This window comes from Acanthochromis polyacanthus, chromosome 13 (genome assembly GCF_021347895.1).
Source record: "Acanthochromis polyacanthus isolate Apoly-LR-REF ecotype Palm Island chromosome 13, KAUST_Apoly_ChrSc, whole genome shotgun sequence".
NCBI lineage: Eukaryota > Metazoa > Chordata > Actinopteri > Pomacentridae > Acanthochromis > Acanthochromis polyacanthus.
In genome coordinates, this window is record NC_067125.1 from 20,019,211 (window position 1) to 20,033,239 (window position 14,029).

A 14,029-nucleotide genomic window follows, 5' to 3' on the forward strand; every position below is an offset into this window, starting at 1 on the left:
GCTCCCATCTCAACAGCTGAAGCTTGTAACTCCTTCAGAGTAGTTGTAGGGGTCTTGGTGGCTTCTCTCACTAGTCTCCTTCTTGCACGGTCACTCAGTTTATGAGGGCGGTCTAGGCAGATTCACACAAGTGCCATATTCCTTCCATTTCTTGATAATTGATTTCACGGGGGATGTTCAGTGCCTTGGAAATTTTTTTGTAACCGTCCCCTGAATTGTACTTCTCAATAACCCTTTCCCTGAGTTGCTTAGAGTGTTCTTCTGTCTTCATGGTGTAATGGTAGCCAGGAATACTGATCAACCGATCTCTGGACCCTTCAGACAAAGGTGTTTTACAACTCAATCACTTAAAACACACCCACACCACTCAGGTGATCTTCATTTCACTAATTGTGAGACTACTGGCAACAATTTGATGGACCTCTATTGAATTAGACCATTAAATTAATAAGGGGGTGAATAATTATGCAAACAATTATTTTTATTTATATAATTTTCTTTCATTAAGATTACTTTATAGAAATCTGTTTTCACTTTGACATTAAAGAGTTTTTTCCAATATTTTTTTGTTATAAAAGCTAAATTTTATTGACCATGATTGATTTATGAAAGCAATAAAAGGGTAAAACATCAAAGGGGGTGAATACTTATGATAGGCACTGTAGCCTTGACGAAAAAGCCAAAAAATTGAGTTTAACTAACTTAAAAAACAGTCAGTTATTAACGACATCATACTTAATAAATTAAAGAAAGATGATGTCATACACTCAATCTTATTGATTTTAAAAAATTATTTTGCATGTTTTGAAAGTCTAAATTACTTTATAAAATTAGTATGAAAAAAACAATAAAATCTGGTAAATTGAAGAAAGAAACGTATTTGTGTCCAACATTTATTAATCAAAAGCATTTTCTTCAACTTCACAGTTGTTAACTGTTTAACCCTATAAGCTTCGGTCAATTTTCGCCTGAAATTTCTACTGAAGATGTACAGAAAGTAAATTGAATGCTGTTCTTGAACTGTTTGGAGTACAGGCATGGTTGGGGTCTCCTTTGAAAACTGACAACCTGAATTTTCACCCAGTGCAGTCAGAATTACTCTAGGTGCTACTGACACAGAGTTATTTATGTTGGAACACACTGAATTAGGATGAATTTTATTCTCGCCTAGATTTTTCCCTAATAAAACACCTGAAAATTAGTGTGGCAGAACTGTGACAGCTTGAAACACAAAAAGGCAACAGCCTGGGGTCTTACATAGTTCAGGACAAAATTTCAGAGCAATACTACAAGAAATGAGTGTTTCACACATGTTTTTGTACTAATATGCCCTGGCGCTGTCAATTTTGGACACCCTCTGCACACCCTGGGCAAAAATGGTATATGTTCGTTTATCAGCCTGTTTTCAAATTATTGTCACTCCAAAAACTCATAAAGAACTCAAAAAATCACTTCAGATAAGCTTCAGTGTGGATCTTGATCTGAATCAGAGGCACAGACGGAGACAGAGAAAAGCTGCAGCTCCTGCGCGCAGCAGGAGGTGTGAAAAATCACACAGGCCTGCTAAAAGCGGCCTCTCGGCTATTCAGCAAGCTCATTGGCTATCAGTCCTGTCAGTCAAACGTTTCCTCCGACGTGATTTGCTCAGAATTTACTGATGAGATGAGGGTCACCAGATCCATCAGTCTCGGCAACGGTTGGCTGTTTAGGCTTCGGAGGCAGCGATGAGTCACTTGATTGGTTGAAATGCGGTTGGAATCGAAAGCTTAGACTTCAGTCGCCATTTTGAGTCCTAGAGCACATGGATCTGTGCACGGTGAATAAAATTATGGGCATAATTCAGTGAATTATGGAACGCACAGCGCCACCATGCGCCGCGTGCGTATTTGTGGATAATTTACTTATTTCAAGACATGTTTTGGACAAAATATTATACTTGCTAGTATTGTCTGGATGACTACGCTTGGATTATGGCCAGTTTTTGTGGATTGTTTTCATCGTTGACCAGTAATAGAGCGTCCAAAGGTGAGTTATGCCCTTTATTTGTCCCTTTAAATTTTTGTTGTTTGTTGGAGAAATGTGTTTATATTACCCACTGTGGTAATCACATCTGAAAGTGGTTTATACCGGCGGATTCATGAGAATCTAAGCTTTCCATGGATGTATAGTGTTTCTATCATCGCATTTGCAGCTAAAAATGCTTTTGCCGTTAAACTTCAGCGGGCCCCAGCGGGCCGAATATGGGCCCATGCGGCTTTACAATTTTCGTTTTTAAAACTAAAATAGATCAAAGTAAACTGTGACCTGATCTTCAAGTACTGAACAGAACAGTGTTTTTAGCATATAAATTTATCGACTCTTTCATTTGAATTTATTACGAAAACTTCAGCCATATATATACTATGCCTGCCCAAGGATACGATAACAAAACAAAGTTTTTGATTTTAAGATTCATATTAGAACACTTCAACAATTTACAGAATACAAATTCTGACCTGCAGCTGATAAAATCTTCACAGTGAAAACATTTGTCATAAACTCCACCTACATCTGCCTACAAGGACAATTAACAAAAGAACAATTGACTTGTTGGTGGGTGCACTCCATTAAGCTCCACAGCTGTCTTTGAAACCCAGGTATGACGTTGTTGAACAGGAGCTAAAACTGTTCATGGTGGACCAGCTTAGGCAAGAAGCTTTCTGTTGGTTTTGGCCGCAGCAAGTCCAGTAAAACAAAGTCTTTAGAAGACCTCAAATGTCTGAGAGTTTGGGTGTATATTCCAGATTTAGGGCATATGTTAATCCGAGGAGTAGGCAGCATGCTCTTGCTGGAGTTTCAAGACCAGGAAGCACTGGGACATCCTCGATGAGAATACCAGCAGCATCTTGCTCCTGGCAAGTGTAGATTCTCAACCTTTGAGTTTTCAGTTCCTCGTGTATATTTGTCTCTGTTGTTCCCTGTGTGACATACAAAGAGAACACAGTTAGGATGAAATGTCTCATTTTTTTGAAATAATAAATTCAATTCAATTTTATTTATATAGCACCAATTAACAGTCAAATTGTCTCAAGACACTTTACAGAACCCATATGCCTGACCCCCAGAGCAGCCCTAAAGTGACAGTGGCAAGGAAAACACCCCTTTAACAGGGAAAAAAACCTCAACTAGAACCTGGCTCTTTATGTGGGGGACCCATCTGCCTGCTGACCGGGCAGGTTGAGAGGGACAGAAGAGGTAGAGAGGTAGAAAGATAGAGGTAAAGAGGTAGAGGGAGGGGAAGATGGAGGGGGAGCAGGAGGGATGGGAGACGAGGAGGATGGGAAACAAGGAACATACAACCTACAATAAACAAAAATAAACCAACAAAACAGAAACTAAACTTACTGTCATGTGGAAAGTAAACCCCATCATGTCTGAGTAGTTTTGAGATTTCAGTGTGGTTGTATGTTTTGGGGCTTAATAAACCCCTCTTGCCTTATCTGCAGTTCCATCAGCATGTTCTTGATGTGCTGACCCTCTGCTCCTCCCATTGTATCGAACAGCTGCCGGAGCTTTGGAGTGTACCTGTCCAGCTGGGACATCAATGTTGACTGTAGTGGAACTGTAGTGGAACTGCAGTGCACCTACGAAACTCTTCACTGATCTGAAAGACAGCAGGGGCCTGTTTCACGAAGCAGGTTCAAGAAACTCTCCCAGAGGAAAAGAAAATTCAAAAAGAGATCTCAAAAATGTTTCATTTACTTCTCCTAGACAACTTTGAGATCTGTGTGACACCAAACTGAGACTAAGGCTTATTTCTCCTGTGTCTCATTTTTTTCTCCTGAGCAATAAGATGCACTAAATCTCAGTTCAGTCTCCTTTAAAGTTTCAGAAGAGATCTCAACAAGCTCTCATATAATTCTCAGAGTTTCTCAACTTTTGTGTCTCTTTGTGATCTCAGGCAGAGAAATCAGAGAGCTCTCTCTAAGAACTCAATCTATTCTCATCCCAGCTTCAGTTCATGCATCTCATACTAAGCTCAGAGAGAACAAATGAAGAGATCTCCACAAGCGCTCACTGAATTCTCAGATTCAGGTCAACGTTTTGGTTGTTTTTAATCATCTAGCATGTTGACTTTATTGTAATCCACATGATATTTTTTTAAATTAATTAATAAAGATTCAGATTACTTTATTCATCCCAAAAGGGAAATTCATTTGTCTGTCAGCTCATCTACTATTTGCTATAGAATTATAAAGCCTGATCACTGTGGGTACAAAGATCTTCTATATCTTTCCGTCCTGCAGTCCAGAGAGAGGCCCATCACGATATTATGAGTGGATGATCCGTGTTGTTTAGAATGATAAATCCAGTCAAGTGGGAGGAGAGGGTGACATGATTGAAGTCACCATATATTATTATAAGTGCCTCAAGATGTTTAGGCTGTATCCTGGCAACTTCTTATTTGTTGCAGCATTTATAAGGTGTGTGTGTGCAGATTAATATATGCATAGGGTGGCATAGCTCAGTGGGTAGAGTGACTGTCTCACACCCAGAAGGCCGGGGTTTGATTCCGAGTCTGTCGTGGAGCTGTGAGTGAGTCTCACATATTGCTCCGCAGGAGCTCCACTATTGTTCATTTTCTTTTCCAGAGGAGAAATAAAGGAGCCATTAAACACACTGTATTGAGATTAGCAAGGTATCTCCCACAAGTCTCAAGTATGACTCCCTCTAATTATCCTGTCTCACCTATTTCTCCCAGTGAATTTTAGGAGAAACATATGAGAAACCTTTAGACAAAATAGAAACTAAAATGAGGCTGACATGAGAATCTCAAATTTGTCTCCTGAGCTGTAGAAGAGCAAGCTTTGAGCAGTAAAATTTTCCTCTGGGCTGAGTTTAATTCTCAACTCTGAGTTGATCTACACTGAGATAGAAAACTCTGAGTTTTCGGTTTCACAACGGCTGATTTGAGTTGGTTTAATTAACTCAGAGTAGTTTCACTCGGAGTTAAGCGCGTGCACCGCAACTCTGAAAAGACAGCATCAATGGAACCCCGATTCGACGAGTCACCATGGAAACGGGGAAGCGAAAGGCTGCGTTTTTGAACTGGAAGTTTTTAACGCACTCATATTGCGAGTTTGAACACGTTTTTAGAAAGAAGTGCAACACCGCTGCAGCTGCAAAAGAGAGGGAGATGGCGTGGAGAACACTGCAGCCCGGGTCAATGCGTAAGTTTAAATGTAGTCCTTTGTAATCGTAATAATATTACAGGGAATAACTGTCTGAATGGTAGCCTAGTAAGTTATTTCATTTAGGTGAAATCCCACGGGGGAGAAGCGCACGTGACAGCAGCTTAAGATGAAATATAAAAACATTGTTCAAACAGGTCAGACCTCAGCATTATCTCATGGAGGTACTTCATGTTGATCATGTTTTACATTGTAAAGTAGCCTAAATATTAAGTGGCTGTTTGACTGTGCAGTTGTTTTATCCACACATAGACTAAATGTCTGCATCCATATCATGTCCTGTTAAATAATTAAGCCTATTTTAACAAACATAGACTTCTGCTCAGCCAACAGAAAGAAAGCAGATGCCTGTAAAACGGTGGTATAAAAGGTCATATATATATATATATATATATATATATATATGATTATTTAGTTCTCTTTTGTGTCTTTTTTGTCTTTTCGCCCCTTCACACCACAACAGACCTTGTAATTGTAAGTAGACAACACTCCAAAGATTTATCCAAATGGTAGTTTAAGTGTACTGAAACATGTCACTGATCTAGGATGAAGAGGATGAAACTGTGTCTACTGCCTTTACAGAGGGGGATCCAGAAAGGCATATAGAGGTAAGTTACTGATAGTTCTCTTCCCATTCACATTTTGGGTGGAATATAGAGTGTGACATTTAACCTACACTGAAGTATTGCACATTCTCATCCTCTTTAACAGAGCATGGCTGGACAGCAGCAGGATGGTTCCTCAACTTCCACTGCACAGACTGACACAGTGAGATGGATGTTCAGGAAACACCAGAGGTTCATTCCATGGAATTCATGTGCAACTGTATAATTTAATGTCCTCTATGTATTCCCAGTTATCAGTAAAACAGATTTACAAACTGCATTTGCTGAGAAAAATCCAAAAAACAGATTAGGAGGGCAGATCTGGAAATTGAAATACTGGTGAACAAGTTAGAGGAGGGTGATGGTTACAGGTGAATTATGTTAACTACTGGAACATTAACTGAACTATCTCTTTTATTTGTAAGAAATAAAGAAGACCAAATGAAATGTGTATCGTGTCTTTATTTGCTGTGGTGGTGATGATGGTGACTTAAACTCTCAAGTGATTATTGCATGGTGTCTCTGACTGCTCTGCTGTCCTGGATAGCTGCAGGTGGATGGGGTCATCATCTGGGTCTTCAGTTTGTAGGGCAGGGTGTTGCTCTCCTCTAATAGTGGTAATATTATGAAGCACAACACATGCCACAGTAATATCACAGGCCCTCTCAGGGGTCACCCTGAGGAGACGTAGGGGCTGGAAACGGGCTTTCAGCAGGCCTATGGTCATCTCCACCCGGGCTCTGGTCCTGCAGTGAATCCGGTTGAAGTTCTGTTGGGGGCCTGGTTCAGGGTCAGGGTATGAGGTCATCTCAGGGTATGAGGTCATCAGCCTGGGTTGGCATGGTAACCCCTGTCACCCAGCAGAAGGCCATCAAACTCTCCTGTAATGTATAGTGGATACATTAGAGTATATTAAAGGAGAGAGAGACAAGAGAATTCTATTGTGAAAATCTTTAGGCTGCTGACCACGCTGCAGTCTGTTGCTCAGGTTAGACTCTCCATAAATCCTGGAGTCATGAACAGACCCAGGTCACGTGGCCTCCACATTAGAAATGCTGTATGCAGCATCACATATGATCTGGACAGTGCAGAGAATGACAGATATTTAACTATGATGCAGTCTTTAACATTTAGAAACAGTAGTCGGTCTACCTGTAGCCTACCTGGACATTTATGCTGTGAATGGACTTCCTGTTCATGATGTGAGGGAGTTGTAATGGGGATGTGTGTGCATCTATGCAGCCAATCACACTGGGAAATCCTAAAAGAAATTAAAATGACTAATCCCAGTCTGAGGTTGCAGCACAATGTCATTAACAAAATGTGATTTAAAACGAATTTAACAGATCTCTACATCATTCACCTGCAATCCTGTGGAACTGCTCCTTGATGCTCTGACAGGTTTATGTCCAGGAAAACCACAAAGATGGTAAAAGTCGTTTCAGGGCCAGGAACACTTTTCTGAATGTCCTCCATACAATTGCCTTACTCTGCATCGCTGACATTATATAAAAACTTCCATTTGCAAAGAACCACAGCGCAACACACAATATCTGCTGGATGTGAGAGCATGACTAAGGTTGGTAATGTAAATGTAAGGACGGATTAGGTTGTATGGACTTGAAACGATTACGAAACGGTACCACTGAAACAGATAATTGTCCGGAAATGCGAGAACATTTATGCTCGGACTGATAACAATCTACTGACGAATATTTAATTATCTGTGCAGTAATGCTGATCCTTTATCCACTGGATCGTTAATAAAAGCTGTTCTACACCAAAACTCGCTCGCTTACTTACTGAATGAATGAGGAAATGAAACAGCGTGTGTGGCTGAAAGAGGGCGGAGACAGAGAGAAACTCGAGGTTTTCTGAGATAAACCTGCTGGCGACCAGGTTAAAGTTATAGAGTCTGTTACTGCGGTAACTGACCGAGAGTTTAAGTTACCCCTCTTTGTGAAACTGGCTCGAGTTACCCCTCTGTCTCAGGGTTGAGTTACCTCGCTTCGTGAAACGGAAAACTCTGAGTTTCCCTCATTTCAGGGTTAACAAACTCAGAGTTTTCAATAAACCTGCTTCGTGAAACAGGCCCCAGGTGTTTGGGACTTTCAGGAGGTGTAAACACAGCCTTTGAGTTTTATGCAATCATTATTACTGTTTAAAATAAGTGTAGGTTCAGGAACAGTAAAATGAGAAATGATTTACCTGGAATGGTTCGAAGAGGGGAGGCCATCTTTCTTTAAATTCTGCCACTCCTGGGGACTGCACAACCACTTCCATTCTTCTGTAGCTGTATGTTTTGGCCATCATGTAACTAATACTATAATTTACAGGGCCATCCCATCTGTCACAGAACAAAATAAATAGGTATTACTGTGGGGGTATAGGTTTTAACAAAAGTCCCACTTTGTAGCAACAGTTCAGCAGAATGCTGAAAATTATTTAACCTATGTTTTCCTGTAAAGCTTTAAAATTTCCTATTTAACTTCACCTGACTATCCATAAGAGCTGAGGAGATGAATGAACACCTTAAATCTGTGTGTAAATTAGAGTATAATACAAAAACCAAGTGCTGCAATAACCTCTAACCTGGTTGATTTACTTTAGGATATAAATTGCTGCACCTGATGTTGACACAGAGCTTCTGGGTTGTATTTCTCTGATCCGAAGGTCTTCTGAAGAAGCAAGAAGAACATCAAAAAGGATTTCAATGCAAAGAAACAACTGATAAAAAAATATTACCAACAAGTGGATTAAAAGTCTACTAGTGAATCTCAATAAATAATAATATTGTGAAAAGTTCATTAGTTTAATAATTCGGTTAAAAAATTATACTTTTATATATTCTATTTTACTCAGATGGGCAGTAAAATATTTCAAGCCTGTGTACATTTTAATGATAATAGGTCATGCAAATCTGACATCCATTATCTCAGATTATTAGAATATAAAAAAAAACTATTTCCACAGACCACATCACCTATGCCTGCCGTTCCCTATCCATGGGAGAGCTGTTTTTATCTGCCGTTTAGTAATTTTCTTTGCCATAACAGCAGTAAGTACTAAGTCTGTGAGTGTGTGCGCAGAGCTCAGACACCAACCGTTCTGCAGCCACAGCGATTTAAAAGAAATGCTCCCGGTTGAAGCCACCAGTTACCATGCACTGCTAGCATTATCTTCACTATCCAGAGCTCCAAAAACAGTGTTTAACAGAGCCCTAGAAATCGAATCTATAGTCATCAGTACAGAATCAAACAAGAACTACAAACAGCGCTGCTAATGATTAGCTGGGATTTTAGCATTAGCCCCGCGCACAGCTAGCTGCTAGCTGGAATTTCTACTGGTGTGAAGCAATCCAGCTCCGCCGAGAAAGGTGTGAAGTGAGCAAGCCCTCGTATTTAGGGAAGCCTGTGTATACTTGACATTACGGTAATATAGAACTGTGGGAAAACTCCTCGTTTCCACAGACTCATTCCACTTCAGTCTTGTACTAGACCACTCCAGGAAGACCCCCACTCAATTTGAGGTCAATCTGATGTGCCATTTCAAAAATAAAATGCCTTTAAAATCTTCATACCTACAGTATATTATTGCAAAATTATGATTCATATTGCAAGAAAACTCCTAGTTTCCACAGACTAAATCCACCTTAGTCTTGTAGTAGACTACTCCAGGAAGACCCCCACTCAATTTGGGGTCAATCTGATGTGCCATTTCAAAATAAAATGCCTTTAAAATCTTCATACCTACAGTATATTATTGCAAAATTATGATTCATATTGCAAGAAAACTCCTAGTTTCCACAGACTAATTCCACCTTAGTCTTGTAGTAGACCACTCCAGGAAGACCCCCACTCAATTTGGGGTCAATCTGATGTGCCATTTCAAAATAAAATGCCTTTAAAATCTTCATATCTATAATATATTATTGCAAAAATTATGATTGATATTGCAGGAAAACTCCTAGTTTCCACAGACTCATTCCACTGCAGTCCTGTACTGGACCTCTACAGGAATACCCCCACCCAATTTGGGGTCAGTTTGATAGTATTTCAAAATAAAAGGCCTCTAAAATCTTCAGACCTTCAGTATATTATAGCAAAATTATGATTCATTTTACCGGAAATCTGCTAGTTTCCTTTTATGTCTTTCGTGTTTAATTGACATGATGTAATTCAAAATCAGCTTTGCCGTATACTGCTCAAATTCATTGCAGTTAATAATTTTACACAAAGAGTTCAATAAGGCGATCACATTTCTAAGCCAGCCACTCACAGGACCAGGACAAAAGCAGAAATTACATACCTTGTCAACAAGCAGGAAAAAAACTTTTGTCCTGGCCCTGTGAGTGGCTGGCTAAGAAATGTGATCGCAGATTTTCTGTAATATGAATCATAATTTTGCAATACTATACTATAGATATGAAGAATTTAGAGGTCTTTTCTTTTGAAATGCCACATCAGATTGACCTTAAATTGAGTGGGGTCTTCCTGGAGTGGTCTACTACAAGACTGAGGTGGAATGAGTCTGTGGAAACTAGGAGTTTTCCTGCAATATGAATCATAATTTTGCAATAATATATTATAAATATGAAGATTTTAAAGGCATTTTATTTTGAAATGCTACATCAGATTGACCCCAAATTGAGTGGGGGTCTTCCTGGAGTGGTCTACTACAAGACTGAAGTGGAATGAGTCTGTGGAAACTAGGGGTTTTCCTGTAATATTAATCATAATTTGCAATAATACACTCCTAGATATGTGGATTTTAAAGGCATTTTATTTTGAAATGGCACATCAGATTGACCCCAAACTGAGTGGGGTCTTCCTTGAGTGGTCTAGTACAAGACTGAGGTGGAATGAGTCTGTGGAAACTAGGAGTTTTCCTGCAATATCAATCATAATTTTGCCATAATACGCTCCTAGATATGTGGATTTTAGAGGTCTTTTATTTTGAAATGGCACATCAGATTGACCTCAAATTGAGTGGGGGTCTTCCTGGAGTGGTCTAGTACAAGACTGAAGTGGAATGAGTCTGTGGAAACTCAGATTTTTCCCGCAGTTCCATATTCCCGTAATTTTAAGTATACACAGGCTCCCCTAAATACGAGGGCTTGCTCACTTCACACCTTTCTCTGCGGAGCTGGATTGCTTCACACCAGTGAATTTCTACAGTAGCAGTAAAAAAAATACATACCAGTAGCAGTACCAGAATGAAAATAATTATAATCCTACTAGAAAACGATCATGAAGACTACACTTGAGGATAATATACAGTAGAAACCTCATTTGTCTCCGAAATATACTTTGTAACGTCAGCTGTTTTTCACTCCACCACATTAAGCAACATTACTGACCTTGTGGCCTACAATACTGGCTAACATAGTGGGAAAACAAGAAAAGCCATGCTTCTGCATTAAAGTCAGGATTGAATATTTCAGCAGGCTCATGTTCATTTGGCTAAAACCTATTTTTGAGCAATGAAAACGGTTACTTACATGTCTATAGCTTCTCTGTGAAGACCAAGTCAACCAAAGAAGGCGCCAGTGTTTGAATGATGCCCGGACATGTTCGTCCTGCAGGATGTGGGCATGTCTGAAAGCTTTAGTTTTAGTAAACTCTCTAAAATTGAGTTTTTTGAGAAGTTCAGTAAAATCAACTTCAGTATAGAAAATTTTAAGTTAGTTAAATATTCACAGTTATTAGTTATCTGTAACTTTCAGAACCGCAAAATAAAAATTTTTCACAGCTGCAGCAGTTTTAAAGTGGTTTCCGAGTCTCAAATATGTCGCTGTTTTCCCAGTGTATTAACTTGTTTTCTAGGTTTAATACTTTGAAAAATAGTGACCCAAGAACTGGCGTGCATATGGTGGGAAATGCCAAAATTTGAGTTTCGATAGGGTGTACCTTTACTTTGAAACTTTTCCAGATGTACATTTGCATTTACAGTCATGAAAAACATTATAAGATCGCCCTTGTTTTCTTCAGTTTCTTGCTCATTTTATTGTCTGGTACAACTAAAGGTGCATTTGCTTGGACAAAAATAATAATGAAAATAGCTCCTAAGAGTTTAATTTTAGAGCTGATATCTGTCCATTTTCCATGGTTTTCTTGATAATAACCAAAATCACTTAAGTTCTTACATCAATAGCTATGACATTGTACTGGCAAAAAACAACGCTTTTAGGATTCCATGTTTTCTTTTCTGCCTGTTTTAGTCACAATACACACAGGAGCTTGTATTTGATTGCATAACCATTGTTTCTGATGACTGCAGCCATGTGTCTTGGCATGCTCTCCACCAGTTTCTGACACTTTTCTGCTTGGGCTTGTGGTTCTCCATTTATTGTTTGATGATTTTCCACAGGTTTTCAATTGGATTTAGATCTGGTGATTGAGAAGGCCAAGGATGCTTTCAGTGTTCTGGTTCTCCATCCAGGCTTTAATTGATCCTGCTGTGTGGCAAGGGGAATTGTCTTGTAGGAAAATCCAGTCATTGGGGGCAGGAAAGAGTTTTCCAGCTGATGGAAGAAGACTGTTTTTAAGAGTAGTCCTGTACATGACCTGGTTGATTCGCCCTTCACACACTTGTATTTGCTCTGTTTCACCCACACTAAAACAAGCCCAGATCATCACTGATCCACTCCCATGTTTTACTGTAGGGACAGACAGTCTGGTTTGTAGCTTCTCTGGGTTTCCCCCTAACCAGTGTGTTGGCTGGAGTGGAAATCAACTGAAAATTGTAATCATGACTGAAGAGAACCTTAGTCCAATCATTAACAGTCCAAAGATCCCCAGCAAAGAGTAACTGGGCTTGCTCTGTGTGACTTCAGACCAGCTTCAAGAAGTTGGTTTTGAACTGTCCTTGTCGAACAAGTCACATTTCTCAACAGTGGCTACTCATTTTTGAGATTTCAAAAATGAGTAGCCACTGTTGAGAAATGTGACTTGTCTCTGGAAGTCTGACGACGATTCCTGACACAGGAATGGATGAGTTCATGGTATACCAATTCGGTAGTACCATTTTCAGCTTGTTTTTTCTTGGTGTAATGAATGGCTGTCTTGGAGATCTTCAGCTTTTTGCAACCTGTCTCTCACTAATGCCAATTTCCAGTAGTGCCAAGGTTGTTCCTTTTTTGGCTTCAAATAATTATTTTCATTTTAGGCATTATGTGATAGCTGACAACTTCTGCAGGAACTTCTAAGCAGGGAACCACTCTCGGCCTTTGCATGTACAGTGCTACTTATGCCTCTTATATACCCTAAGAATACAATGAAGCTTAAGCATGTCAAATAGGACAAAGTATTATGTAATCAGCTGAATTTTTTGTTGTGTTCATTGTATTATTCAACCTTTAGTGATTCCAGGCATTGAAATGAACAAGAAATTGAAGAATACAAAGTGGGTCTAATAATTTTTTTCATAACTGTATATTGTTGTTATTTCAAAGCTTTTATGTCTCTCATTAACATAACTGCAGTATTATCCTTGTTGTTAGTTTTATTTTTTGTCAATGATGCAAGTTTATTTCCCACATAATAATCTCTGTATTTCTGACTTAACCCTTTAAGCGCCAAAGTCGCAATATTGCGACAAGCAACATTGCTGAACATAACAAGCCACAGCTTCAAATATAGTGCCTCATGCAGTTACTGCTTTATACCAGGAGAAGGCAGACTTCTGGAACTTCAATCTGAGCATCAGTTGTGGGCATGTTTTCATTCAAAGTTTAGGAGTTTACAGAGTTTGAAAACCGAGGAGACGAGACTTGTTGTCGGAGCGTAACAGAGCGCAAGACGGCGCATTTTAGAGCGAGAAAATGCACCATATCGAGAGGTCTGGTCAACGCTGACAAATAATGGCTTACTCAGATTCTGAAGATGTTCAGTCGTCCAGTGAGAGAAAGTGACGCTGCGTCTGTGCGTAACGGCAGCGGGTTGGTGTGACTTGACAGTCCACAAGTAACACATGCTGGAGCTGATGCTTTGCTTCACGGGGTGGCAGGAGGGGACGTGGTGGGTGTAGCAGGGGTGGTCAAAACACTGCTAATGGTGAGGGGCAGAGCTCTAGAGATAGTAAGAGTTGCGACACTCGTGCTCTCGCAGCGGGGCAGTCACGTGGTTCATGTAAGCCTGAGTAGTTCCAAACAGGCAGCGCTGTCATTTCCTTGTATGGGACTGAGAGCGGCGA

General features: G+C 39.8%; 1 protein-coding gene and 3 long non-coding RNA genes across 14 annotated transcripts in view; 1 reads left to right on the forward strand and 3 right to left on the reverse strand.

The window, feature by feature from the left end:
- The window catches only part of LOC110972401 (melatonin receptor type 1B-B-like), a 174,346-nt gene extending 171,393 nt beyond the window's left edge, over nucleotides 1–2,953 (reverse strand). For 9 of the 10 annotated variants that reach the window (XR_007946107.1, XR_007946108.1, XR_007946106.1 and 6 more), the window contains exon 1: nucleotides 2,496–2,953. Coding sequence is in view for 4 of the 10 variants with exons in the window: in XM_051958348.1 (XP_051814308.1) it covers nucleotides 2,496–2,535 (40 nt within the window). In the remaining 6 variants the exon portion in view is untranslated. The remainder of the gene's footprint in view (nucleotides 1–2,495) is intronic. The other variant, XR_007946109.1, reaches the window with a different exon arrangement.
- Nucleotides 1–14,029, forward strand: part of LOC127536905 (uncharacterized) — a 211,239-nt gene that overhangs the window by 111,565 nt on the left and 85,645 nt on the right. The window lies entirely within an intron of this gene.
- On the reverse strand, nucleotides 3,477–9,228 carry LOC127536912 (uncharacterized). The gene is made up of 3 exons (XR_007946125.1): nucleotides 8,464–9,228; nucleotides 8,045–8,183; nucleotides 3,477–3,643 (listed from the first exon to the last, which is right to left on the reverse strand). It is a non-coding gene; the product is annotated as an uncharacterized LOC127536912 (long non-coding RNA).
- LOC127536917 (uncharacterized) lies at nucleotides 5,611–8,029 on the reverse strand. Its single transcript, XR_007946131.1, has 3 exons — nucleotides 7,000–8,029; nucleotides 6,803–6,914; nucleotides 5,611–6,717 (listed from the first exon to the last, which is right to left on the reverse strand). It is a non-coding gene; the product is annotated as an uncharacterized LOC127536917 (long non-coding RNA).